The 27,725-nt window shown below is 40.8% G+C and overlaps 1 protein-coding gene across 3 annotated transcripts in view; it reads right to left on the reverse strand.

The window, feature by feature from the left end:
• Positions 1 to 526: 526 nt before the first annotated feature.
• The window catches only part of SLC17A5 (solute carrier family 17 member 5), a 38,101-nt gene continuing 10,902 nt past the window's right edge, over positions 527 to 27,725 (reverse strand). For all 3 annotated transcript variants that reach the window (XM_073336460.2, XM_073336462.2, XM_073336463.2), the window contains exons 3-11: positions 26,795 to 27,028; positions 26,060 to 26,147; positions 24,239 to 24,325; positions 22,853 to 22,971; positions 20,301 to 20,459; positions 14,094 to 14,226; positions 10,381 to 10,528; positions 4,281 to 4,371; positions 527 to 2,227 (exon numbers count right to left, since the gene is read on the reverse strand). In XM_073336460.2, coding sequence (XP_073192561.1) covers positions 2,090 to 2,227; positions 4,281 to 4,371; positions 10,381 to 10,528; positions 14,094 to 14,226; positions 20,301 to 20,459; positions 22,853 to 22,971; positions 24,239 to 24,325; positions 26,060 to 26,147; positions 26,795 to 27,028 — 1,197 coding nt within the window. In that variant the 3' untranslated portion in view covers positions 527 to 2,089. The remainder of the gene's footprint in view (positions 2,228 to 4,280; positions 4,372 to 10,380; positions 10,529 to 14,093; positions 14,227 to 20,300; positions 20,460 to 22,852; positions 22,972 to 24,238; positions 24,326 to 26,059; positions 26,148 to 26,794; positions 27,029 to 27,725) is intronic.

Raw genomic sequence — 27,725 nt, forward strand, 5'->3', positions numbered from 1 at the left:
CTCACAGATAAAAACAATCAAAATAATGTTCTAATTCCATTTCTCTTCTGGAAATTCCATGTTCGTGGTCACCAAGACGCCAGACTGACAACACTGGAATCTAAAGCTCTGTCTACAGAACAGTTGTCAATTAAAAAAAAAAAAAAAAGTAGCGGCCATGCAAGCCTCTCCTCATCCTACTGCACCTCTGACCTGGAGCATGGTCCCGAGGTGGTAGGGGAAGAGGCTAGTTCAGTCTATGTCCAAACAATTCTTTGGACTATTTGGCACCATTTTTGCCGAGACCAGTAAAAAGCCCAATTGCTTTGTGAACACAAAACGAAGCTACCTCTTTTCATGCAGACAGTACTCACCTGTCTCTGCTAGATTTGAGACTGCTGCAGTGGTTAGGGATTCAGAAACCCATTCACAATCCCCTAATCCATCCATCACCCACAGTTGGTACATTCTCTGTTTAACTGGCGGATCACTTCCCAAAAGTTAGAATTGTATCATTTCCAATAACAGTCACATGTGCAAATATAAATTCCATATGAATCTGGCACCATTTATTGTAGAAACAAATTGATGATACAGCACAGCTTTAACATACTTCTATAGTAAGACATGACACTTCAACGCAAGTGAAAACACAAAGGTTCTTAAAGCTGGTAAAGAGAGGCAGTAGCCATTTCCTAGAAATGAAGTCAGCCAGACTCCCCTGGAGCACCAGTAGGCAGGTGTGGCCAGGCTTCTTTTTTTGTATTGGTGGTAGGTGGAAAAAATAAAGCAAAGTGTCCTTCGCCAACCTGCTCCAATCCAGGAATCTTTGGAAAGGGGATTTTTCCCTTTCTACATGGTGAATACTCTAAGTGGAGTCCCTCTGATTTTCAATCACCGATTCCTTCTAGACTACAATTTTCACTCATAATTGGGTTTAGTCAGGTGTGTAGCATCCAAGTGTACATTTATAGTAAAAGAATGCTCCAAGTGTGAATTCTGTACCAACATCACAATTCTCTCAGACTCAGAACAGCAAGCGCCTGGGGCAACTTCCAAAAATGAAGTTGCACTGGTTCTTTCCCCAATATCACTGATTTTTAACCTGTGAACAGGGCTAGAGTAACTATAGAAGAGAACTAAAAAGTATTATCCTTAATCTCTGCACTGGCCTCATTTTAGTACATTTCTACTGGCAAATTTACAACATTAGCAGAAGAATTTGAGAGTTCCTTTGCTTTGAATGCTTTTTGTCATGGAGAAAAAAAAAAGGTTGCCAGATTGAAAATCATTTTAATACACACACCCAGCTATTCCGTTTCTAGTGCAATCTTCACATTGCTTAGAATTCAAACCATAGCAACGTACTCCTTTGTTGATGCATAGGACACTGAATGTATGGTATGTCAATATCTTACCCCACTGAGGGGGGAGCAGAAAGACTCCTTCTGTGCGTCTGTCTCATATGTAAGCTGCTTGTTGTTAATCTGCTCTCTAATTACTCTGTATTAATTGTGAAGCCATGTTCTTGAACATGGAACATTTACATATTGGAAATGTGTGTAGTAAAACAGAGCCCTATAACACCAATTAAAATATTGGTAAAAAGAAAAATTAAAATATAATAAAAACCTCTAGAAAACCAGGAAGTTCCTGGATATTAAAATGGTAGAAGCATGTTAACTTCATAAAAATTAAAAAAAGGTTCCTTATTACATACCATTCCTCCTCCTCCCAACACCACACACAATCCCTTCTCTCTCCTGCGCCCTGTCAATGATAGAAGACATCTTCCTACCCGTTTTAATTCAGAAAATATTAAGAGGTGGCAGAAAATGGTGCCCAGCACACTGATTTAAAATTCTAGGTTTTAGATCAAGTATCTGATAAAGTCTTAGCATGAGGCTATTCTACTAGAGCTAAGTAGTTTCTTGTTACAGAAATAACATACATGCATTGTCAAGTGACTTCCAGTACAAACAGTACACAGATAAAATGGTTAAACTGAAAAGCTTTTGTAACTTTCTGGGCATCAATATGAAAGGCACTTTTCAGGTCACATGACTTTAGTACAGTGATTCAGTATAGCCTTGATATCTCAATAACTCCTTCAGTTTCTATGCAAGTGGCGGCCATTAAGTGCCCAGTCCTGCACTTCTCCACTGCCAAATAATGCAAAGAAAATTGCTCCAAATAAGTTAATAGAAGCAGCAATATAGAAAACAGTCTGCCATTCTCCCACAGTATTCTGCCAAGAGAAAAAAAATAAAAGCAATGAGTTTACAGCGTCATATCTTAGAATGAAAAGTTGCTAAAAAGACACTCTTTCTTGTCAATTGAAAATTCTACACAGTGCAGTTTCACGTTGACATCAAAAGCATTACAAATACAAAAGGACAACTTAAATAGCAGTAGAAGTCAAATACATTTTAAAACCATGCAATTAACATTGTGATAAGGGCTGTTCCACCCAGTTTGTCATTTAACAAAGTGAGAAAGTCCAAATATATTGTCTCAAAATTGTATTTGGGCTAACCCAATGCATGGAGAATGAACCTAATGGCAAGGACTACTCAGTTTTCAGAGCACCACAAATCTTTCCTATGCTTTATGGGTAATCAGTTTGATTATCTGTTACTATATTACTGTTCCAGCCATGGGTTTTACATAAACATTTCAGCCCTGGATTGATTTTGGCCCACAGAGAAGTTTACTATTGGCAGTGAAGGGATGTCACTGAAACCAGGATGAAGGTTTGTAGTCTAAAAAAAGTTTAGGATGCATTAATGGCATTGGCTAATACATTTCTAAAAAAATAAAAAATAAAAATAAATACTGAGGTTTACATATATGTAAACGTTTTAAGGTTAAAAGGCCATTTTTAAAATAGCAGGTGACTATTCAAACAAGCTTGCAAAGTGTCTTTACTGGTAAAGAAAGGAAAAGGGTAGCTGAACGAGACTGTATTAACACCAGACTAAACAGTATAAGAGAATTTTTGTTAAGCTGTCCAGACAAAGCTGATCTGTTTGGACCCACAGCATTAAATAATACTTCAGTGTTTTTCAAAGCAACGCTTGGAGCGATTTATTACTAGGTTACTCAATTCACCAATTGTACTAGCAAAGTCACTCATCCCACTTGCCCTCCCTAAAGTATTCTTAAATAATTCTATCAATAATTCTAAAAGAAAAGCATTTTGGTTATGTACAGTAAAAGCTTTGTTATCCGGCACGTTGGGGGAATGGGAGGTGCTGGTAAGTGAAAAATTCCGGTTAACTAAGAGGGAGGGAGTTTGGGTGTGGGAGGGTGCTCTGGGAAGGGAGTTGGGGTGCGGGAGGGGCTTTGGGGTGCTGGATCAGGGAGGTGCTCACCTCGGGCGGCTCCCTGCAAGCAGCAGCAGCAAGTCCCTATACTCCTAGGCGGAGGTGCAACTAGGCAGCTCAGCATGTTGCCTCTGCCTGCAGGTGCTGCCCCCACAGTTGTGGAGCCAGGTCAGTGCGCAGAGCCACCTAACCACGCCTCTGCAGCAGGGACATGTCACCACTTCCAGGGAGCTGCGCGAAGCCAGATTGGGAGCCTACAGCTTTGCGCTAACTGGACCGTAAACCGGACTTTCAATGAAGATCAGAAATGCCGGTTTATAGAGCTTTCCGGCTGGTAAAGTGCCAGATGATATAGCTTTTACTGTATATGATTGTTTCTCATTTTATGACTAAGTAGTGCTGGGAATAAAAAGTCTCAGACTGGGTATCTAATTCAAGTCTCTGAGGAACTGTATAGTATTTTATAATATACACTAAAATCCCAGGATACACATTACAAATAAATACAATTGAAAGGAGTTCTTTCCTTGTTTAACTGACAAGTTTTTAATTCAGGATTCAAACACCATCACTCTTCCATAACTAACCAAGGCAATGTTTACCTGCTAACGTGTTAAAACTATAATGGCCTTGTCCACACTAGGATTTTACCACGCTAGTCATTCACGTGTTAGCTAACTCGTGATAAAATATACCCACCTTTCTTTTTCTTAGTGAAGGCAAGGCCTATGCCACTGACAGCCAAATACCTAAAGCCCTATGTGGCTCTCTGAAATGCAATCTCACATTTTACTGCCAGTATAACAGCCACCAAAATAAAATCCAGGGCATAGAGCTTTATCACAACTTAAGAGTAAGACTTGCATATACATCACGTTTTATCCTTATATAAAACAGCATCTCAGAATGGAGAATGTCCATTAGAAGAGGGCATATGAAATTTTATTAGTGAAACAAACAAACAAATAGTCTTACATGATGAGTCAGGCTTTTTGCAATGACTGGCCCCACCATTCCTGGGACAGTTGCAAATGAATTTGTGATTCCGAGCAGGATCCCAGCATACCTGTAGAAGAAATTGTTCACACTGCTTATTAACTTATTCCTGTATTTGGTGAAACTGCTTGATATAGGAGCCAAACCACCTTCAGCTGTAGTCTTGTCAGATCACATGAACTAAAAGCCAAGACAAGTTAGTACTTGTGTGGGAATGGCTCCCATTTATTTATTTTAAGAGCAACTCAGTGTCACCTTAAAATGAGTTACTGGTTTACACGCTTCATGTTATAGGGTTGCCACCTTTCGGCTAGGCCAAAACCAGTGAACTGCCGAGAGTCTCATCCAGCCTCTTACAGCAAACTATGCCCTCTTTGGTAAGCACCAACCGATTTGTCTTGGATGGATCCATTGGAGAGGTGAGGAGAAAAAGGGGATGGAAGGTGAGGTGGGTAGTGTGTGGCACATGACAGGGTGATGTGTGGGATAGACAAAGATGACGCAGATGCCATTGCTAATAAGACAGGAGGCATTAAGGATTTCTCCATTTACCTTTTACTTCACAGCATAAGTTCCACCAACACAGGGAGTTAGAACACATGCTCCATTTGTTCCCTTCAGATTTGTATAGGTTGTGGCTGCAGCACACAAATGGCGGGTGGGTTTAACTAAGACCACCCATGTTTCTGGTTGCCACACCCACTTTTGCAGGTCCACTTGCAGACATTTGGATCTCTCTGGGATCCCAAGGTGTGCTGTTCTCAACACACACAGCAGCAGTCTTAGATGACGACTTGCTCTGTAATCTCGAGACACTCACTTAACCTCTTTGAGCCTCAGTTTCTCCTCCCTGTGGCTGTAAAATGAATATATTTAGCACTTATAGGGATGTTGCAAGGCATATGGATGCCATGCTTGCAAAATGCTCTACCAGTGCAGAACATTAAAGCAAGTCAGTGGCAGAAGTGAGACTAGAACTAAAAATTGTAAACTTCCAGTTCAGAGCCCAGGGATCGCAGAAGCAGAAAGGAGTAACAGAGCAAGATTTGCAGGCTGGATTTGCTGCCCCCAGAAGCCATATAAAAATCACTAACTGAGGTCAGCCATGAGCTAATAAAAGGGAAAGGAGATATTCCTAATAGCTGTATTGGTTTAACTCACCGTTTAACACAATGGGATGAAATCCTGGCCCCCCAGAGTACAATGGCAGAATTCCTGGTGGCTTCAGTATTTCACCCCATGGAACCTATAGCCTTCCTGAAGAGATATGCTCAGCCCTGGCATTTTACTTACTAAAATAGGAGAATCTAGAAGGAATCTCATACTGCAGATAAAAGGCGATGATGCATATGTTGCAATCAGGGGTTTTGGAACAATTTTTATAGTGGGGGTGCTGACAGCCATTGAACCAAACTCTGTATATAATGGAAACCACTTCACGCTGGGGGGGTGGGGGTGGAGGGGTAGGTGCAGCACCTCCCCCCAGCCTCTGCTACCCTTGTTCCAGCACCTATGCGTACAATCAGATGGGATTAGCTGTGTCTGTGTCTGTGTGTGTGTGTGTGTGTGTGTGTTCTCTGAATAAAGCATTTACAAGGGAGCTACAAATTCAAGCATCGAGCCTATTGGATGATTTTTATTTAAAGTCAACACACTCACGAAGTCTTATTAAGGCAGTGCACTGTATTTTACTTTAAACTTTGAAATTTTGACTACAGTGATACTTATGTATTTATACTCCTTTGGCAACTTGAAAGTGCATAAAAATTAATATGACATTCAGCTTCATAGAGCCCAAGTGTAAAAGCCTCTAGGGGCAGATAAGTGTATATACCAAAACACTATGAAGCCCTTAATGGACCTACATGCAGCATTTCTTCCTTAAAACATTTAAGCACTGCAACAATATTAGTTCGCACTTTCAAAGCTCAAAGCCCAGAGAAACATTTGCAGCTCATTCCTGGCTACATGTCTTTCATTTTTAGTATTTCTGACATAGATTGTGCACTTGATAACACACAGTCTGATGCAGATAACCATGGTGCAACTCTCTGTACAATGTAAAGAATCCAGCATGAAAGAGAAAGCTAAATATGACAAATCTGCAAAGCAAGACCGTCCAAACATTGACGAAGATCTTCTATAACATAATAGGGGATGCACGAATACAGTGAACTCACTGATTAAGTAAGGGGCAGAATGAGAAGACAACGCAAGATACATGATGTGGTCAGCACATCAGAGAGTGAGGGGAACAATATGAGGGATCTATGATGAGTGAGATATTAAGAATTATCATCATCAAGGAAATATATTACTGTAATTGGCTGAATTAGCCAACATTTCAGGGAAGAAGCCAGAAGTGAATATATTTTCCCCCCCACACAGATAATTTTGCCCCTTCCCCAATAATTTCAAATGTTTACAACATAATGGGAAGAGACACACCTACATTTTTATATTATAATTCATGTTTTCTACTTGGATGTGAAGATTTTTGTTCATTTAAGGAAACAGTTCCTGCAACTTAAATTTATTATACAAATTCCTGCTGTGGCATGTTACAATTTTTTGAATAGCAAAAGGCCCTTATGGTAATAGCCAGCAAGCTCATCACTATGTTCTTTTATATGCCCACAGTAATGCCCCAATTCATTTTCTCTCCTTTCAATGGTGGGTGTCTGCCTCAGTCTGAAGTTTTTTTTTTTGAAAGATTTCAGACAAAATGGTTCAGCTGTTTCCAAGCATGACTTATTTTTCCTGGGTCTCATTTTGAGCACTTCAAAAAATTCTGGCAACCTTTTCTTTGAAAAGTGCTAGGACTTCCCTGCTTTGGAGTAGGGTATTGAAATGTGATCGAGAGAGAGAGAAAGCACGGCGATGGTGGTGCCGTTGCTTCTGGAATGATTATTTTGCCACCCCTAGGAATATCTGCCCAAATATAACCTTTGGGTAAAAAGAGCAGTTTTCACGTGCTCACTACAGTCTTCTTAGATAGCAGCTAAATTTCCTACACTGGGCATTCTCAGCAGGATGGGGAGTAGGGGGAAAAGTGGGACTGAGGGGGCAAGGACACTTGGAACGGAGAGTCCAGAGAACTGAGAATAGGATGTGCTAGGCAAAAAGACTGGGAACAGAAGCCCGAGGAATGGAGACTGGGGCTGGCTAGGTGGGGAAGTGAGATTGGGACAAGAATTCAGGGGTAGAAAGAGACAGGACAGGTTGGATGGGATAGGGTGAAAGGGGTCATGTTTGGGGGAAAATGAACAGAAGATTCTGTACCCATTAGTACCACTCCCTCCACTGTGCCTAGAATGGAACCCAAGGTATCCTAAGTCTGGTAATTCCCCCACTCCCAGAAAATATATGTGAAACCCACTGACATCCCCCTCTAGCGTTGGTTATCCAAAGGATGACAATCTACTATTACTCCTTGTTACGCCATTAGCTCAAGTGGCAGATACCTGTGTGATTGATCTAACAGTTCCAATCTTGCTGATGGCCCATGTGGGGGTCAATATGATGGTACTTGGGTTTTTTTCCAATTTGCTTTTTTTTAAAACTTAGGAAGTTACACATACAAAAGCTACGTTTAAAAACATTAAATTGCTAAGTCAAACACTCAAAACTTAGACAAAGCCAGAATTAAGAATGTCCATGTAACCTTAATTCGGCCCCCTTGTGTGTATGCATTATAATACAGTCTTTCATTATCTGATTACATAATATTTTTTTGGCAAAGGACTTCTGCCTTATTCACTGCACAGGATGGACCTGCTCTGGGGATGAATCAGGGTTGGGTAGGGAAGGAGATTGGTCTCCAGGACCCCAGCCTCACTTGTTGCAGAAATTGGAAGGTGTGTAGTAACTGAGGCAGGGGATTGCAGAAACAGAAAGAATGGCTCACGGTTAAGGCAATTAAATGTTGCACTGGATACATGGATTCTATCCCTGCTCTGCCACAGAGTACCTATGTGATACTGGGCAAGTCACTTAAGCTAAACTTTCCACACTGTCACTCACTGTGATTTTAATTCCTTATTTTCTGGGTATCCCTGGGGTCTGATCTACAGAAGTGCTGTGCACTCACATGGAAGTCAACAGGAATTGTGCTCTCCGTGTAGAAAAAGCTATAAAATGACAAATTCTTTGAAAAAATCAGATCTTAGGTCTCTCTAATTGGGTACCCACATTTTTTAAATACTTTAGACCCTATCTCTCTGTGCCTCAGTTCTCCATCTCTAAAATGGAGTAATATCATGCCCTTACCTCACAGGAGTGTTGTGAAGATAAAGTAATTAGCGAATGTGAAAAACTCAGAAACTATAGTGATGAGCACCACAGAAAAGCCCAGGAGGAAATTAATTCTCCTCTTTGGAGCAGGGTCTGAATGGTGTGCTGAATGTAAGTCCTGAGATCTGAAGAGTGGGGACAAAACAAAATATTGAATAGCTGCTCATTAAGAGAGCACTGTCCATTCTGTGGAATTAATGAGGCAGGGGTCCTGTGGAAAAGATAGTATAGTCTTTAATGACATGATCACATATAATACCAGGGGCCTGCACTATGGCTGTATAGGCATCCTAATATTTTTAATGTAGTTTTTTTGGTGTATTTTTAATTTAATTTATTTATTTATTAATTTAGAGAGCCAGCCAGCCATCTAGAAAGATGGTGGTGTAAGAAAGTGCTCTTCAGTCTAGATCTCCTTTGTTCATAATTCACTTCTCTCCAAGAGGTTTATACCAAATCTTTGACTTTTAAGAAAGCAGAGAGCATCACTGAAATCTTTCTCCAATGGTAAACTGTGGAGCTGGTTTGAGGAGTTCAACATGTAGCCCAGAATCCTGCACATCGCCTGATTTCCTTTTGAACACTTAGATTACTCTTTTGTTTAAAAAGAAGGAAATTTCAGGAATTTTTCTTTCTTTTTTTTTTATCTTGACCACCTCTCTGACAATTAATTCTCCACTTTGGGAAGACAGGTGAATTGCATCTTTGAAGAACAACAGTAAGTAATACCACCTTAAAGACTGATGATACGGCCTACTGGAATCAGCCATGACCCTTCAATAGATTCCATGCATACAGTCTTTATAAACATGCATAGCTGAGGATGACCCCAACAGAATCTAAGTCTCACCCTGCTGCTAAGTTAGAGGAAGGCAAAAGCATGGGGAAACACAAAACAAAAAACCCCAAACAAAACAACAACTGTGCAGTAGATTGTCAGAGAGGAAATTCCTTCCTGACATCTGCAAATAATCAGATGGTGCAAAGGAAGCAGAAACCACCCACAAGTCCCCAGTGTGGGGAATCCCCAGAGGGGACAGAATTGATAGAGCTGACTGTTAAATGAGCGGTGGGAGGCTGGCTACCAGCATAAAGGTTGGGGTGGGAGAGTGACCAGAATCTGGCTATGGTTCCTGTGGCAGACATGGGAATAGAAACTAAAACTACCAGACTCCCAGTACAGTGCTCAAACCATTAATCCACAGCTCCTTGAAGCTGGGGGGATCACAGACAGCTAGCACAAGCTAGAGCAACCCATTCTGCTTTGCTGTGCCCAGGAGCCTTACACAGCAGAGAATCTGCCCTGATAAGTGTTGAAATCTTGTACTTCACTAGTGTCCTGTGTACGAGGGTAAATCAAACTCAGAGCTGAATAGTTCTCCAACTGGTCATTATTCTGTATTTATGTGGACATCTAAAGAGTACAAATAAATCTTTTAGGAAAGAGAGAGATCTGTCGGGCTCTGGTCTTGTACAAGGCACAGAAACACAGATGAGAATCTAGCCTTCTCTTTTGAAAAATTACACCATTACTGAAAAATAATTGTACATAAGGATTGATCTGCCCATAGCCAGTGACTACATACTGCCTGCTTATGACACAGTAACATCTGACCAATTTATACAGCATGTTTTTCAAATGCAAATAACCTTTCTAAAAGGTTATAATGCTTCACCATTGTTAACATTTAACACTAAATGGAACACACCACTCAGCTTTAGTGTTAATTCACGTTGAAGTTATCAAAATGTCATCTGTATTAAAACTAGCTTTAGCAATACTTACGACGGTGCTATGTCCAGGTGGTTGATGCCAAAACCAGATGTACAAAAGCCTCCTAGTGTTGTTGATATGGTTAGGAATGCAACAGCCAATGTGTAGTCACAGCCTATGAATCCAGCTGCTACTAAAAATACTGCAGGTCCGATCATTCCTAAAAACAACAACATCATTTAGAAACCTCCAGACACTTACCACCACAAAGATGCTTAACCGTTATTTATCATACAAAGAACCTAAAACTAAGTTATGTATTTAGGTGTATTTTCTATATTACTACTGCCACCTAGTGCGCAAAACATAGCATGGTACTTTTTAAATTAAAATGGAGATTTGCAATTTTATGGCTCCATTAGAAGAGAATCCAGGATGTCTGTGCTGCATGAGCCCACTGAAGTCCATACCCGTGGCAGACAGGAGAGCAAGCTTTAATTGGATGAAAGGTCATCAGAAAGTAACTGATACTGATCAGCCTAGTCTTATCAGATCAGGTCAATTTTGTGTATGTACTATGATAAAATTAACAGAGGCTGCAATAGCAGATAAAATGGGGGAAGACTAGAGCTGTGTGAATTATATGTGATGAATAAGTTATCCAAATTGAACACTTTTTTCTTCTGATGAACTGATCCTGACTTCTGCATGTATTCATTATTTGTAATTGTGTAAACAGATGATTTGACCAACTTTCAGCCTGTGGGTGTTTATCAGCTGTTTAGTTTGACTGTCCAGTATCAGAATTGGTCACTTAAGTCACATGGTATTGTTTCTGCTCCATCAGGGGTGACAAACCTTTTAAGACAGGAGAATAATGAACAACAAAAGGTGAATAATGAATACTGATGTTTGGGCACAAATACCCCCATTCAAATGCAAATACAGGTCTTCATGTGGAGAACAGCCATTCGAGAACCATTTGAGTGACCAAAAATCTATTTGCATGAATATTTGCAAATAGGAAATAAGGGTGGGTATAAATGAACCAAACCACCATTCAGATTCAAAGGAACGTCTGCAAATACTTTCTGGTCTTCAAGCAACTCTCTGTGTAATTAGTCAAAATAGTCTGAGCTTTACAAACCATCAGATACCAAGGAGGAACCGATGAAGTGAGCTGTAACTCACGAAAGCTTATGCTCAAATAAATTTGTTAGTCTCTAAGGCGCCACAAGTCCTCCTTTTCTTTTTGCAAATACAGACTAACACGGCTGCTACTCTGAAACAAGGAGGAACAAGAGATTATGAATTCTGTAGTGGGATTCAGACATTATACTATCTGTAAGTACACTCTAATGGAACAGCTGGCTATTACAAGACATTACTTTAGATAGTCAGTTTGAAATGGTGACCCCATATGTTCCTCAAAAGTGTTAGCTTCAGAACATTTTGATGCAGTATTTTGTCATAGCTCTTTCCAATGGGCTCTTTACAATAGGTAACTTCTGGAGCATGCAACCAAATCACAAGTTTCTGGATTTATGTGAGTTTTGTCAATGTACTGATATGCCACAACACTTGGATACTGAAAAGATGGCAATCAGTTGTAAAAAAGTTAACACATATGCTCTGCTGACACAGTTGGAAACTATGAATACTTCCTTGTCCTCTTTACCACAGATAGATGTGGTTGCATAAAAGGATGAAGACGTCTTTTTGGTTTGAAAAAGACATCATACGTATCTTGTTAAGGAGTCTTAGGGAAAGCAGAGAATTTCTTTTTAAAACGCGTATTTCTGGATTTTTCATTTTGAGTTTTGCTGGCCTGGATTTCAAAATGTCCTGTCAGAATTTTTACCCCTTCCTCAGCTTCGTTAATTAGCTGTTTTCTCTCTAATTTACAGGCACGTACAAAAATTGCAACAATTACAGATTTTCTTGGGCATGGGTGACTAAAATCAGCCAGGTACTGCAACCTGCAAGATTAGTCTGTGAGAACCACTTCATAACATATTCTAAGGTGCACTGAATTACAGATAGTAATTTACGAGTCTACGGGCTCGTCTACACTTACAGCACTGCAGCGTCGCAGCTTAGCTTAGTGAAGATGCTACTGTGGAAGTACATAAAGGGAATTTGGATGCAGGCCTCTGAAATGAGTAGGAGTCAGGCTAACTCAAGCTTTAATAACGCGAGATTTGTAGAAGTGGGGATTGTGCGAAGTGAGTGGGAAAAGAACTGTGAGAGAGGCTGTTGTGACCTTGTATTAGATAAGAATAGAATGTAGACTATAAGAGAAATTGGTGAGAAAAATAAGATATCATGAAGGAATATGTATAAATAATATGCAGCTGTTGCTCATTATTGTCTGTAATAAAGGTATAAATGCTTGCTCTAATTGTTTATCTTTAGAGAGACCTGCCTAGGTGGGGGAAACCCTGTGTCCTAGTGCACTCTCTCCCTCTGTGCAATTGCTTGAGATAATAAAGTGTATCTGACTTGCTGCACCCAACCTGAGAGTGAGAACTGTGTTTTTCTCCGACACTATCTATGGGCACTCTTCCCGAGAGGCAGTAGCTACGTCGATGGGAGAAGCCCTCCCATCAACATAGTGCTGTCTAACCAGGAGTTCGGTTAGTGAAACTACATAACTCAGGGGTGTGGATTTTGCATACCCAGGAGCAACGTAGTTATACTGACGTAAGTTCATACTGTAGACCAGGGTTAAGGGATTGTCTTCATTAATGATCTCTCCCAGCGCTATAAAAATCCCCACCTCCATGAGGGGAACAGCTCCCAGTGCTGGTGCACTGTCTACACGGGCACTGTACAGCACTGAAACTTGCAGCGCTCGGGGGGTGTTTTTTCACAGCTCTGAGCGAGAAAATTGCAGGGCTGTAAAGTGCCAGTGTAGACAAGCCCTTAGTCTCACTGACTTTTAATGACTCCCTCAGTCACTTGGGTGACTTTGAAAATTTTACCCTTTGATGCGAGCACTGTAAAAGAAATTTCTACTCCAGCGGAATCTGTTTTTCTGAGAAATCAGATGACAAAAGTTGCTTTACATAGATATGTTCATCTTTGCTTGTTAGAGGACAACATAGTGGAACGATAAACTTTTTTCCCAGAAGATATTTCAGTGCAGATCAGTGGAAAAAAACAGCAGGTTTATTATTTAGAAAAAAAGGTCTGACATTTAATTTCTTCAGTCATGTATATATAATGTATCCTCAACAGTGCGGCAGACAACTGTTTAGAAGATTTCTAAACTTAAAATGTGCCAAACACACTTCTTAACCCATCCGTTGCTGGGGACAATAAGCACATCCAGTAGTTGGAAGAATTTGTAAAAACATTTGCAGCTCACCTTTTTAGAGCAGAGTAGGAATTTAAAATAGGAAGAGGGATTTTTATTTTAAAGCTAGACAGAAAAAGATAAGGCAAACCAAGCTAAAATGGCCAATGTATGATTAGTGCATATCAAACCAGTCAAACTAAAGACACATAGGTCCAAAGGAACCCTAAGAAATAGTAGAATACTGATATTTTGTCCAGCAAGCACATACATACATTTTGGTACAACTTCTGCATGTGTCCTGCAACTCTCGGAAATCACCAGCACTGACGAACAGCACCCCACCCCAAACACACACATACTTGGACTGACAGCAGACCATCTGTAAGGAGTCAAACTCATGATGCCTGCGTTATCCCTAACTAGGCACCATTAAGTGTTCTAAACTGAAGAAAAAGCATGCACATTATTCACCTAATTTACCTACCTATTAGGGTAAATGTTTTGCGCACACACACAGTGGACAAGTTCTGTTTTTCCCTTAAGTAATCAGCAATTTGACCAGACATGATTATACACAGCCAACATCCAAAATAAGGCAGTGCAGATAACAATCCATTCTGGAGAGGAGAAAAAAGGTGGTTAAGTTAAAATACTGAAATAAACATAAAATATTCTGAAAAAGCACTTGTGCTGCAGCGATAGGAAGATACTTAGCTCTACTAAAAATGTCAAGTAAGCCAACAGGATAGCCATCTGTTCTTTCATAAGACAATCAGATATCTGGTGATAAGGTAGGCAGATCATTACATTTTAAAATGTATCAGTGCATGAATACTGCTCAGAGGCCATCACATAAAGTCAGTCTGATAAATATTCCGTTTAACAAAAATGGTCTTAGAAATAATTGTCAGATGAAAGCCAACAATTTAAAGGACAAAAGAGAAAAGTAGAAGAAAAACCTCTATACAGTCAGGTTAACATACACCAAATGGCCAAGTAACAATTCTTAAGGCTAACAAAAATTTTGAAAGTGATATTAAACCTCATGGTTCAGAGTGTAATCCAATATCTAACTATTAGAGATCCAGTTGAGACCTAATGTGGGCGGGTCAGATTATCCCAAATCTGCCTTTTGTGGGGTTTCTTATCCAGTATGGCAATTCCTACATCCCTACATGCCCTTACAGTGTTGCCACTAAACCAACTGCAACACACAGATACTGACTTCCACAGAAGCAGGATTAGGTCCTTAGTATGCCCTTGTACTATTCCAAGTGGTTCATCTGATGTAGGAAATCTAAACTACTGAACTGTGTTATATGGGTCCCAAATTAACTCAACTTTTTTGCCTTTTCATTTAACTTGACAGCTGATTATCTGTAGGGGCAGGGTAATTTGCAAGTATCTGACCTACTTAAAGAAGTATTTGGATGTCCACTGGATGGGGTACAAAAAGAAAAGGAGTACTTGTGGCACCTTAGAGACTAACCAATTTATTTGGGCATAAGCTTTCGTGAGCTACAGCTCACTTCATCGGATGCATACTGTGGAAATATTGTTATGTTACTCATTAAATGTAAAATAAATCAGGGAACAAGAAAAACTTCTGTATGACATTTAATTTTAAATCAGAGCGTATTGCTATATTTGAGAACTAAAGCACAAGTCTCATCCCAACAGGATTCCTCCAAATCAACACTCAAAGATGCTGCCCATTGTTTTTTAAACTTCTGCTTTTAAGAAGAGCAATAAGTAAAAACACCCAAAATTAAGAGAGTCTCAGCAATAAAGATCCCCCTTTGAAGTGCCTTTCAAATATCTAATCAGCATTTTAACAAATTCCCTTTTAACTAGTCAGACAATTAATCGGATACGGGAATAGCGTTGACACTATGTAGCAGCTTTGCATTTTAAATGTTATTGCAATTCCCACCTGAAAGTGCGGCAATAGGCTAAAATGACACTCTGATGCAAGCTTTTTTTTTTTTAAATGTCAAACATGTGGCAATCTGAAGTCAATTTGCTTTAAAAATGCCAGGGATACAGGAAAGCTGCACTCCACACAGTAAAACTTGCTAACATTTAAGCAACAGTTTTATACAAAGTAGCCAAATTCAAGGTTGTGGTGGCAGACACCTCTGTCATGGGCTTGCTTGAACAGCTCCCGAGACCTCTGATCCAACCGCCTTTGTTAAATAGGAAGGACACTAAGCTATGCTTTCCAAGCTCTTATTTAACTTTGGGCACCTCTGAATTGGTTCCCTGCCTACTTCTCCTGGCAAACTATTTCAACAGTGATGCTGGAACTTTCTTCTTAATATAAGCATCACAGTCAAGTGGCTTGGGCACCTGCCTAGGAATCAGGACACCTGGGTGCTGAGCTCAGTCACTGACCTGCTGCATGAATATGGGCAAGCCACTTCACCTGTTTCCCTTGGTCTGTCTCATCTGTTTGGATTCTGAGAGAGATTTTTCAAAGGTGCTTGGCTCCCATTTGTGGCTTTGAAAATTTCACCTCTGTAAACAAAGTAGGCCTCAATCACAGTTGGAACCTTTAGGTGCAACGGTAATACAAATAAATTAAATCTAAATCAGGGGTTCACAGCCTTTTTCTTTCTGAGGCCCCCCACAACACGCTATAAAAACTCGTTTTCTGCATATAAAAGCCAGGGTCGATGTTAGGGGGTAGCAAGCAGGGCAATTGCATGGGGCCACACGCCACAGGGGGCCCCGCAAAACTAAGCTGCTCAGGCTTTGCCTTCAGCCCCAGGCAGCGGGGCTCAGGGCTTCAGTGCCATGCGGTGGGGGTTTGACTTTCTACCCTGGGCTCCAGCAAGTCTAACACTGGCCCTGCCTGGCAGCCCCCAAGGGGTCCTGGACCTCTGGTTGAGAACCACTGATCTAAATTATATTTTCCTTTTGTTCAACTTCAGCCAGTCAATCTTGTTTTAAGATGTGTCTAATGCTGTTTTCCCTCTCATATAACCCTCATTTAGGTATTTACACAGCATAAACATGTTTCCCCCTTTCAGGATAAATAATTTCAATTACTTTATCATTTTATCTTATGTCCTGTCATTATATTCCTGAATTATGCTAATTTTTGGATTTCAACTGGGCTGTAGCACAACTAAATCCTACATTGCAACAATGGTTTGTATTCTACTTCTCCTGAGAAGAAGGGGAAAAGGAATACCATGTTTTAAAAGGGATCCCATCAGATTAAAAAAAGTTGCCTAGATTTCAAAGAAAAGAGTTACTACTAATTTAAGATTATAAGAACAGCCATACTGGGTCAGACTAATGGTCCATCTAGCTTTGTATCTTGTCTTCTAACAGTGGCTAATGCCAGGTGCTTCAGAAGGAATGAACGGTTTCAAATTTAATAATTTTATTAAGATGTTGAAGTAAAGAGAAAATGGTATAGAGTTTAAGCATAGAAGTTTCTGGTTATCAGGGAATAAAGTACAGATTATCAAGGGGTGCGAAATTTGGTTTAGGAACGGGTGGCGTAAGGAATACATAACCTGCAATCTCCCCGATTGGGGGTAAAAGTTTAATGGGTCAAAGTACAGACGTTGAGATATGGGGGTATGTTGTCCATATAATGGCTATGTTCAGGTGTGGAGTATAATGAGTGGATACGAGGATGAGGATGGATTTACCCTCATTTGGTAGGATTTAATGTTCAGTGAGTTTATGGTTTCAGTTCATATGGTCCAACGGAAGAAGTCTCTCAGTCCCTTTCCCATAGTTGATGCATGATGTCGTACCGGCTCACACCTCCTGATACTGTTGGTGGCCGGTGATGTGTTCGATGTAGATGTCCCTGGACCATTGGATGGTGTCCGAGACCATGAGGCGCCGCATGAGCCGTGCGTAGCATTGACTGATCCCACAGGTCTGCAGCACACGCTCGTTGCAGGGGTCCCAAGTGCCCAATGTGACAATCAGGGCATCCATCTGCATCTTGTAGCCCTTTGCTCTCAGGGTGTCGGCTGGGGGGGGAGAGGAGGCGTATTTTTCCAGCTTATGAAAAGGCAGAAGGCTGGGGTCCTGTTCTCAAAGGAGACAGTGATGTCGACAAGGATGATCTTTTTCTGGGCCTCGTTGGGGACTACCACATCAGGTCACAACTGGCTGTCAGTACCAGGGATGGCGCAGTTCACAGCAACCTCCCCCAGGTGCAGTGCGATGGCTTTCACCAGGAGGTTCTTGATGGCGTTGTGGCGCAGCTGCCAGGCTCTGGAGTGGGGCTTGCAGCTGCACAGGACATGGGGCAGGGTCTCGCTGGAGTAGCTGCACTTCCTGCAACACTTGTCTCGGTTCCCATGGTGGACGGCTGCGTTGAGCGGGACGCAGTTGAGCCGGGCACGGTGGATGAACTGCTAGTCGGCGAAACAGGTGAAGCCGCCCCCGGCGAGGAAGTGGTTGCTGGCATCCCACTTGCTGGTCAGTTCAAAGGCTTTACCCTGGTCCGGTTTACGCTTCAGGGTTTCCATGTACAGTGAGTGGATGGCTGCCTTCAGGGTCCTCTCCAGCATGCCCCTGGCGCTCTGGGTGATGATGGTGTTGTCGTCAGACCTGATCTGCGGCACCAGGACTCCCAGCTCCTGGCGCTCCTCGCACCACTCCCAGCGGCAGCCAATGCACTTCCCCAGGTGACGCGTGGCATTGCAAGTGCGGGACCACAGTGAAGCGATGTCGCGCCCGTCCCGTCCGAATTAGCCATCCAGGGAACCGCTCAGGAAGTTGGCGGTGTCTTGGTTGGAGGGGGCTCTGCCGATCCGCTTCTTTGTTGCGTCATGGAGGGCATTTGCTGTGATGTTCCTTACCATGGCGTCGGGACACGTCAGCAGGCGGAAGGCGTGGGTGATCACCGCAACGTCACATGGGGGACATTGGCACCACCATGCCTGTGGGCGATATAGACCAGCTCGTTGCTGGCTCTCTGGGGAAGGAACAGCCACTTTTTCACCAGCTGCTGGACGATCTTGGCTGCCTTGTTGAGGGGTATCTTTGCCACGATGGATCCCCTTAGGATGAATGAGATGCAGGGGATCAGGAAAGTGTTCAGGGCATTTATCTTCTGCCACGGTGCTAGCAAGGAGGTGTCGATCTTGGCGGCATCCTGTAAGATCTCCTGGATGGTGTCCTCGGGTGTCTGCTGGACATGGAAACTCGTCGGCATGCTGAGGTGCTGGTACACTTTCCCCTCTGCCAGGGGGATGACGGGCTCGCCCTGGATCTGGAACCCTGTCGTCTGCACCGAGTCCCTTTTTGCTATACCTGCACACCAACCCCCCCTCCTTTTTTTGTTTTACCATTTCTCTCCCTCTTTTTTTTTTTGTTGTCAGGTGGAATACCCATCAACCCCTCTTCCACACACACCTACACACCTGCCACCTAACCAAACCAAAAAAAAAAATCCAACAATTCCACCTCAAAGAGAAACTGACTATGCTGGGGAACCTATGAAACTGACTGCACACAAAGCACTAACAAATACACAACAAAAATAAGCTCAAAAGAATTCAGAGAAAATGTATTTTCCCAACTAATCTTTCAATTACAGTAATCTTAGATGTTCTAGTAACAGGTAAAAAATTCCAACAGAAAAAGGGATTTGGTAGTAGGTGCCTAGGGCCCTACCAAATTCACAGTTCATTTTGGTCAATTTCACAGTCATAGGATTTTAAAAATTGTAAATGTCATGATTTCAGTTATTTAAACCCGAAATTTCACAGTGTTGTAATTGTAGGGTCCTGACCCAAAAAAAGAGATGTTATGGGGTCCACAAGGCAGCAGCATTGCCTTCAGAGCTGAGCAGCTGGAGAGTGGCGACTGCTGGCTGGAAGACCAGCTCTGAAGGCAGTGCGGAATTAAGGGTGGCAATATCGCAAGCCCCTGAAATACCCCTGCGGCCTCCCTGCAACTCCCTTTTGGGTCAGGATCCCCAATATGAGAAACACTGGTCCCCCCTGTGAAATCTGTATAGTATAGGGTAAAAGCACATAAGAGACCAGATTTCACGGGGGGGAAACCAAATTCCATGGTCCGTGACACCGTTTTCCATGGCCATGAATTTAGTAGGGCCCTAGAGATGCCCCTTTAACCAAGTCCCTTGGCACAGAAAATATTACAGCATAGATAGGATCTCAGATGTAACCATTTAGTCCCAGAGATATACATTTTATTAGCTGATACTTCACTATTTTCTAACTGCACTTGTAGCCTCCTCTTTTTCCTCAGATTCATGTCACTTTCAGTACACTGATTCTTCCTTCCTCTGTCGGGGCTAAGAAATCAAGAGAAGTATTTATTCAGGAATTCTATTTGCTCCCCTTCCCTGTTTCACTGTGCTCCTACTTTGTCCTTTTCTTAACAAACAAACAAAAAAAAAAAAAAAATTCTTTGACAGAATGCAAACAAAAACAAAAAGAACAGTGGAGAGAGAGTGCAATTAAGCAATGTTAGTAGCTATGGAATGATTTAATGGACATCAGAAGGAAAAATTCAGTGTGTGGAGACTAGCGATGACATGTCAATGACAATCTGGGGTAGAATCCAAGCTTCCCGACTGAGTACCCTGTTCTAAACACTAGACTGTATCACCACTCTACTACACAGAGGAAAACTAAGTCATGAACTATAACAGGAAATGGATTGGAATATTTTTGTTTTATCTCACCTCTTGTGCATCAAACCGCAAGATCTCCTTCATGTACGTAGGCAATAGTGTGAGAAGAGTGTAGAAAGTCCAGTTATAAGAAAAGTGTGCCACAACAATAGCCCAGAGTGGAAGGGATTTCAGCATGGGTTCCCATGGTACAGACTTCTGAGTAGAAAGCTAGGAAAATGGAGGGAAATAATCAGGACAACTCCTAGGAATATTTATTCTAGACGTTTTGACCCTACCTAAATCTGATTATTTTGCATTCTGAAGAGCACATTCAAAGTCAGCCTGAATCCTTAGATGTGTGTTCTTTATTGCTAATTATAGTAACTGAACTAAACAAAATTTGACAAATTAGGAAGCAAATGGAAAGTCAGAAATCTATTATGGAGTCACTTATTATGCCATATTTTTTGCCTTTATATTTAAAAAGCTATTGCAGCTGAAACCCTACTGAAACCAATAATAAAAAAGTGGGTTTATTCCCTCATTTACTTTGGTATGTAGATGTAACATTATCTGATTAAACTATAACCACATAGATTGTTGCTACCACTGTTATACAATTGCAACAAATCTTGTACAAAATGTGGCATGTAAGATGTCTATGGAAACATTATGATTCACTGAATATGATTATGCTATTTGTATGCATGTATCGTTTTTGTAGCTGAAGTTAGGAATATTAACTACATACCTGTATTTCTAAGATGTTTGCTTCTGGGTAACACCAATAGGGTGTTTAGCCAGCACACTGTGAAGGAACTATTCAAGTAGAATGGCCCATTAAAGAACACTTAACTTACAATGGAAGATGTCTATCTACTCCTAATGGACTTTCCCCGCTATCACTAAGCGAAGTCATGCATGGACATGTGACTTACTCATGTGACTCCAAACTCCATCTTTTACCTGTAATTTTCCACAATAAGAACAACGGGATTCCCTTTCCTTGAGAGAAGACATAAAAGGTGCTGAAAACATCTCCATTTTGCCCCTTTTCTGCTCAAGCCTCTGGACTATGGACTTATACAAATGGGAACATTCTAACCAAGGGACTGAGGTCCTTCCAATGATTTGGAAGCAACCAGAGACTTGACTTAAGCCAGCAGTTTATTCTATCACTGCTATAAGCCTGAACCAAGAACTTTGAAATTATTGTATGTATTTGATTCCTTTAACCAATTTTAACTCTCACCTTTCTTTCTTTTTATAAATAAACCTGTAGATTTTAGATACTAAAGGATTGGCAACAGCATGATTATTGGGTAAGATCTGAGTTATATATTGACCTGGGTGCGTGGCTGGTCCTTTGGGATCAGAAGAACTTTTTATTTGATGAAATTGGTTTTAAGTCATCTTTAAGTCTAGTGTTTTTGGTGGTGATACAAGGACTGGCATGCCTAAGGAAACTGCTTTTCTGACTTCTTGTTAGCCAGTGTGGTGAAACAGAAGTTTACTTTTGTTGCTGGTTTGGTATATCTTATGGGAGAATAACCACCAGTTTTGGGGTGTGTCTGCCCTATTTCTCAGCAGTTTGTCCTGAATTTGGTATTCTCAGTTTTGACCCACAAAGGCATGGTTACAGCAGGCAACACACTTATTTTTTTCCATGTTCAGGCTTCATTGAAAAAGCACTAAAAACATATAGGACAAGGAAAAATGTTCCTCTATTTGGTATGTTGCAAACGGACAATGATTTCAAGTAGTTTTGGAATCAGAATTTTTTTCTGAATGTTTGTCCTCCTGTAACAACTTAATTACTCCCTCCTTACTGCTATCAACAATTAGGGACTTAAAATCACTCCTCAAACACATGTGAACTGAATCTCTCCTATTCTGAGATCTTGAGCGTTGAGAGCACCATAGACTCTCAACAGATAATGCTTGCATGTCTTGTAGTTAATAATCATTGCTGCACTGTGGAACACTTACCTTGAAGGATCCTGACATCTCCAGTTCCGTGCCTGTCCTGGGAGTGTGAGTACACGAGTGTGACACCCCCCTGCCCCTTTTATTTTGAGCTTAGCTATCAGAATAATAAATGTGCTGCTTTCTGCCAAACTCTGGTGGGTCACTAGTCCTCCCTAAGTTTATTAGCTGGCCCAATTTCGGGTAACAAATTATACATACCCTACACTGTCCAGGCAGAAAAAGGTACGTTGTAATGCAAATCAATGCATTAACAGAGACCCATGTTGCTAGAAAATTTGGATGGCATGCACCTGTGTATGTTGTCATACTGCATTCACCTTTTGGGGATATTTAAAAAATTAACATGCATTCACATTACTTTTTGATTAAACATATTCAAGGGTAAACTTGCTTTTTTTCCCCCCAGGTACTCTTTTAATGACTAATGATTGTTTCTCATTGATCTAACAGTCCAGCATCTTAACATACTTTGTTTTATTTGACTTTTTTATTTTTATTAACGTTTACTCAGTTGCTTCAGATTAAGAATGTTGATGTAAACTTCAATTTTTCCTTCAACATTATGGCAGGTCTTGTCCCTCAGTAGCTCCCGTTCTTATTTAAATAAGAAAAGCTGCATCAAAGCTACATACCTGATCTTTGAGGGAAGAAAGTATATATTCCCTTTCAGTGGGAGAGATTCTTCTGTGAGTTTCCGGAGTATCACTCACCAACCAGATCCAGAAGAGGAACCAGAATACTCCAAGTGCACCTTCCATTGAAAATAAATAAATAAAAGCTGCACATTAAATTGAAGAAAGCCCTCAGGTACTACACAGATACAAACACTTAGAACCACAAAGTGGGGAAATGATTCTCAAGCAAATAAAAATAGTATTAGACTGTCTGGGCCAAACTCTACCCTCATACCAACAGTCCCTCAGCTGTAGGTGAGGACGGAGAATGGACCTTAACATTTAGTGTGGGCAAGGATTCATATGAATGACCTAGTATGGAGACAACTTCAAAGTGACCTTATTTGCAATAACGGTAAATAATGAATCTGTTGTCAGTCCACTACATGGAACAGCTACAGGACAAGGTATCTGGATGACACAGGAAGGAAGTAACATATATATATAAGAAATTTTAATCTAAAAAATACAGAAGATGCACAGTTTTGAAAAGCCCAAGTGATAGTATACCTATTTTTTAAAATATAAAAATAGTAAACTAGGGTTGTGTTAAAAAATGTTAAATAATTCTCTCTTTCCTTGAGGTGTGTGCACTGAGCTGTTATCAGCTTTTAGGACGTGATTCTCAGTAAGACGACTGCATCCCACTTTTCAAGGCATTCTTTAGTGAATCCCTAGCTCAGCTTCTGTGGCTTTGCTAGCGAAACACTGGAAGTTTCACATTGTAAATGAAGAACACATGCAAGTTACTTTTGAGAAGGTCTTCAGCTAAGAAGACCATGTTCCAGGGATCAAAGTTAACTCAATTTCACACAGCAAACAAGAACTTAAAGTCTTAGGTTTTTCTAAATTGATTGAACTCAGACTATTTGTTGGGTAACAGCATTTAGCACAATTTAAGGACAAATTTGCATAGTGAAGGCATAGTTTACAGCCTCCTACAGGAATTTACTTGTATTAAAGGCGGCAGTTTCTCTGAAGAATCAAGCAACAAGTGAAGCAATGTTTTAATGTTTTGGGAAGCCTGGATCAGAATAAAAATGTGTTTAGAAGCTTTGAAACAATAAGCCTTATATTTCTCCTGGGAAATATATAATATATATAATTATATTTTCCCTCAGGAAGTCCTTGTGAATCACTGTTCTTGTAAAGCAGGGGAAGTGTCTCTAGATTTCCCATGACGGAAAATGTCACTGCATCAGCAGCTTCAGAATATGGACAAGCACATCTTTGGAAGTATTTGATCACTTATTTGTAATCCTAAGGTAAGAGGTGTCACAGAAATGGAAAAGGAAATCTTCACTAGAGGAGTATGTTTGGAATTTAAAAAGTCTAAATACTTACCAAATATGTAGAATACATAAATCCAGTTCACATAGTAGCAAATTAAGCCAGACAATGGAAGAGACACAACTGTTCCTAACTGTGCACCTAGAAGAAAACAGTTTGTTTTTCAATTTACCAAATACACATGTAAGTGGCATATGGATTGATCCAAGAAAACATACAACAGCTGGAATTACCAGTCAGATTTTGTTGTTGCTGCTGCACTGATTTACCAAAAGGAAGTTTGCAGATAAATATTTTCACCACCACTAGAGGGTGGTCATTTCAGCTACTGTAATTGCTTCAATAGAATGAAAAAATGGAATTGTAAAGACTCATAACATTCAACACTACCAATGAAAGATCTATGAAAGAGTAAGAAATATAGGTGAGTTCTTGGCCTATTACTGCTCTCTGATAAACTGGAGGGCTCCAAATGTGAAATGGAGGCATATTAAAAACAGTTTGACTCTGAAAAGTGACAGCATACAAAGGAAACTTTTCTTAGTCAAAGATCTGTTCCCTACAAATCTTCTGAGTCACATCTACTGATTCCCCCACTCGGTTTTTACTGCTCTTAACTGTTCATAGCTGTGCTGCCTTTGCATGCCTATGAATGTGAAAGCTGGATAGTATTCCCAGAACTGTTAACTAGGTTCCATTTGTAGGGCCACCTTCTGCTCTCAGTTATGCAAGGCAAATCCTATTAACCTCAGTAGGATTGGGTAGGTAACAGAAGAATTTCATGTGCAAAGCTATTACTGGTGATGCTTCATGAGCAGGAAAGAACCTTTCTTGACTTTCCAATCCAAGATTCAGGTCAAAGAGACGGCAGTTAGGGGGCAAAAAGCCATCATAGTATTTGTAAACTAAGGAAATCTAACCTGGGAATCATTTAATCACAATCAGTACAGAACCTAAAAATGTCATTTTACAAGATCACTTTCCAAACCTAGTCTGAAACCAGCAGATATCATTGTGTTGATCTGTTGGTCAGACAGGTTCAAAAAGTAAGAACAGCTTAAGGTGTCCGAACTGTGTTCTCGCTGAAACAGGGCAATATTAAGAGATCACGTTCACACTGGGAGAAAGCTTCAACCACAAATTGGCTAATTAAACAAAATACAACATTCACATAAAACACACATCAAAATAATTCATTCCATGGATAGTTAAATGGGAACTATATCTTAGTTTAACATGAAGTGTTGACAAAAGAAAATAAGCCCAAAAATCACAGGACTGCCAAGAATGAAAACATGAACAAAGAAGAAAATAGACTGTTCTCTGAATTTACATATAAGGTGTCTTATCCAGCATCGTTCCTGCCCACTGAACAGGGTTTGCAACTGATTCTCCTCTCACTTATACACCTTGCTTATGCCATTGTAACTTTGTTAACTTCTTTGGACTATCGACTCTCAAAAATTCTCTCTTTTTACTCTTGCCTGTGACCATCTTTCCTCCTTGGTTCCTGAATGTTTTAGTTTATTTACTATACAGCATCTTTGCAGCATAATTTTCAGCCATTTGTTGCATCATCATATATAACATAAGTATGTTAAAATGTTTTAGGACCACAGAGACAAGTTGTACTGCACTGTACTTTCATGTGTGGAGCAAATAGTAAGGAGAGTCTTTATCTTGTTATTATGGGCTATTTTCTTAAGTCATTATCCTGAAGACACATTTGAGAACAGACATCGAAAGAGTAAACAATAGCTTGCATAATGAGGGTAAATTATGTTTTTAACTAGATACACGAATAGTTTTTAAAAGTGTTAATAGACTAAACATTTATAAGTCTGTTACCAATCTGGACATTTCATTCTCTTTCACCTGCATATGAAATGCTAAGGAGCTTGCTGCGTTCCAGTGGTGGAGCCCAAGACGACCACATGGCATGCATAGCCGGAAAGGTAACACCCTGAAAAACAATTTTTTATTCTGTTGAAATATATGGTAATTCCAGAATTATCTACTCAAACTTTCATGTGCCAATTAAATCATATACTTCAGAACAGCAGCACAACCTATTAGTCTCATGAATCAACAGGAAGCTGTTTTGACAAAAAATGCACACGGGTAGTTAGGCAGAATTAAGCTTTTGCTTGTGAATATGCCTTGTGCACGAAGAGGACGCAAAAGTACAAATAAAATAACTCTCTTTATAACTCACTCTTGGTTTCCCATATGCTAGGCAGGGGTTCTCAAACTTCATTGTACCGCAACCCCCTTCTGCCAACAAAAATTACTACGCAACCCCAGAAGGAGGGGACCGAAGCCTAAGTCTGCCCAAGCCCCACTGCCTGGGCAGTGGGGCCAAATCCAAATCCCAAGAGTTTCAGCCCCAGGCAGGGGGCCTATAACCTGAAGCTCTTGGGCTTTGGTCCTGGGCAGCAGGGCTTGGGCTTCAGCCCCAGCCCCCAGCAAGACTAACACCAGCCCTGGGGACCCCATTAAAATGGGGTCCCGACCCACAGTTTGAGAACTGCTGTGCTAGAAGAACAATACTATTTTGATACAGGAAATGACTAATTTGGATTAAGGGTAAGACAAGACAATTTGGTGTACCTCTCCGAGCCCCTCCAAGGCTCTGACTGCTATGAGGTATCCAACCCCCAAGTCTGCCGCTAAGGGAGTGAACAGAGTGAAGACAGCGGTACCCAGGATGCCAAACCCCAGCAACAGCTTCCCTCCTATTTTACGTGCAAAATATCCACCAGGAATCTGAGTAATGATGTAGCCATAGAAAAAGGAACCAAGAATCCATCCTTGAGTATCCGCATCCCAAGAATACTTTTTCCCCTGAGGAAGGAAAAAAGAAAAGGGCTTAACTAACACTCTTTCTGCATCATGCAATACCTAATATCAGCAAAGAATGTAATTAAACCATGGCTCATTATTTAGTCCTGATGACTAAACTTTGAAGGTCTCACTGCATTTCATCTTGGCCTTTACTCAGGCAGACAGTTTTTGGAATAGGCATACCCTGATGCAAGCCAAAATGCAAAGAGATAGAAGGAAAGGAAAATAGAAGTGAGACAAAAAGATTATATGGGGCAGGACAAGCAGCAGACGGAAAAGCAGACAAACATACAGGAGCAGCAAGGTTATGCAAAGGAGAATGTTACAAGTCCACTAAATTCAAGAAGAGACAGGGTTGCACTAGTGTGTGTGCGAGAGATCAGAGTAACGGGATGGGCAGATGACCTTAGTAGAAGACTGGAGGACAGAGCGGTAAAAGAAGAGACCAGAGAGGTGAATTTTACAATTATAAAGATAAGAGATGGAATGGCATTGACAGATGCAGAGGTGGTGGTTTTGGAGAGCATGAGACATAGAAGTTCTGAATCATCATTAATTATTTCTGAGAATCCAAGTGTACGCCAGGCACTTCAAAGAAACAAGGTGGGATCTGGTCCCTGCCTCAAACAGCTACTGGTCTAAATTCAGTCACGACTCAATAAGCAAGTCCTAAATGAGTCAAAAAGGTGAGTCAGGA

This window comes from Lepidochelys kempii, chromosome 3, assembly GCF_965140285.1.
Source record: "Lepidochelys kempii isolate rLepKem1 chromosome 3, rLepKem1.hap1, whole genome shotgun sequence".
NCBI lineage: Eukaryota > Metazoa > Chordata > Testudines > Cheloniidae > Lepidochelys > Lepidochelys kempii.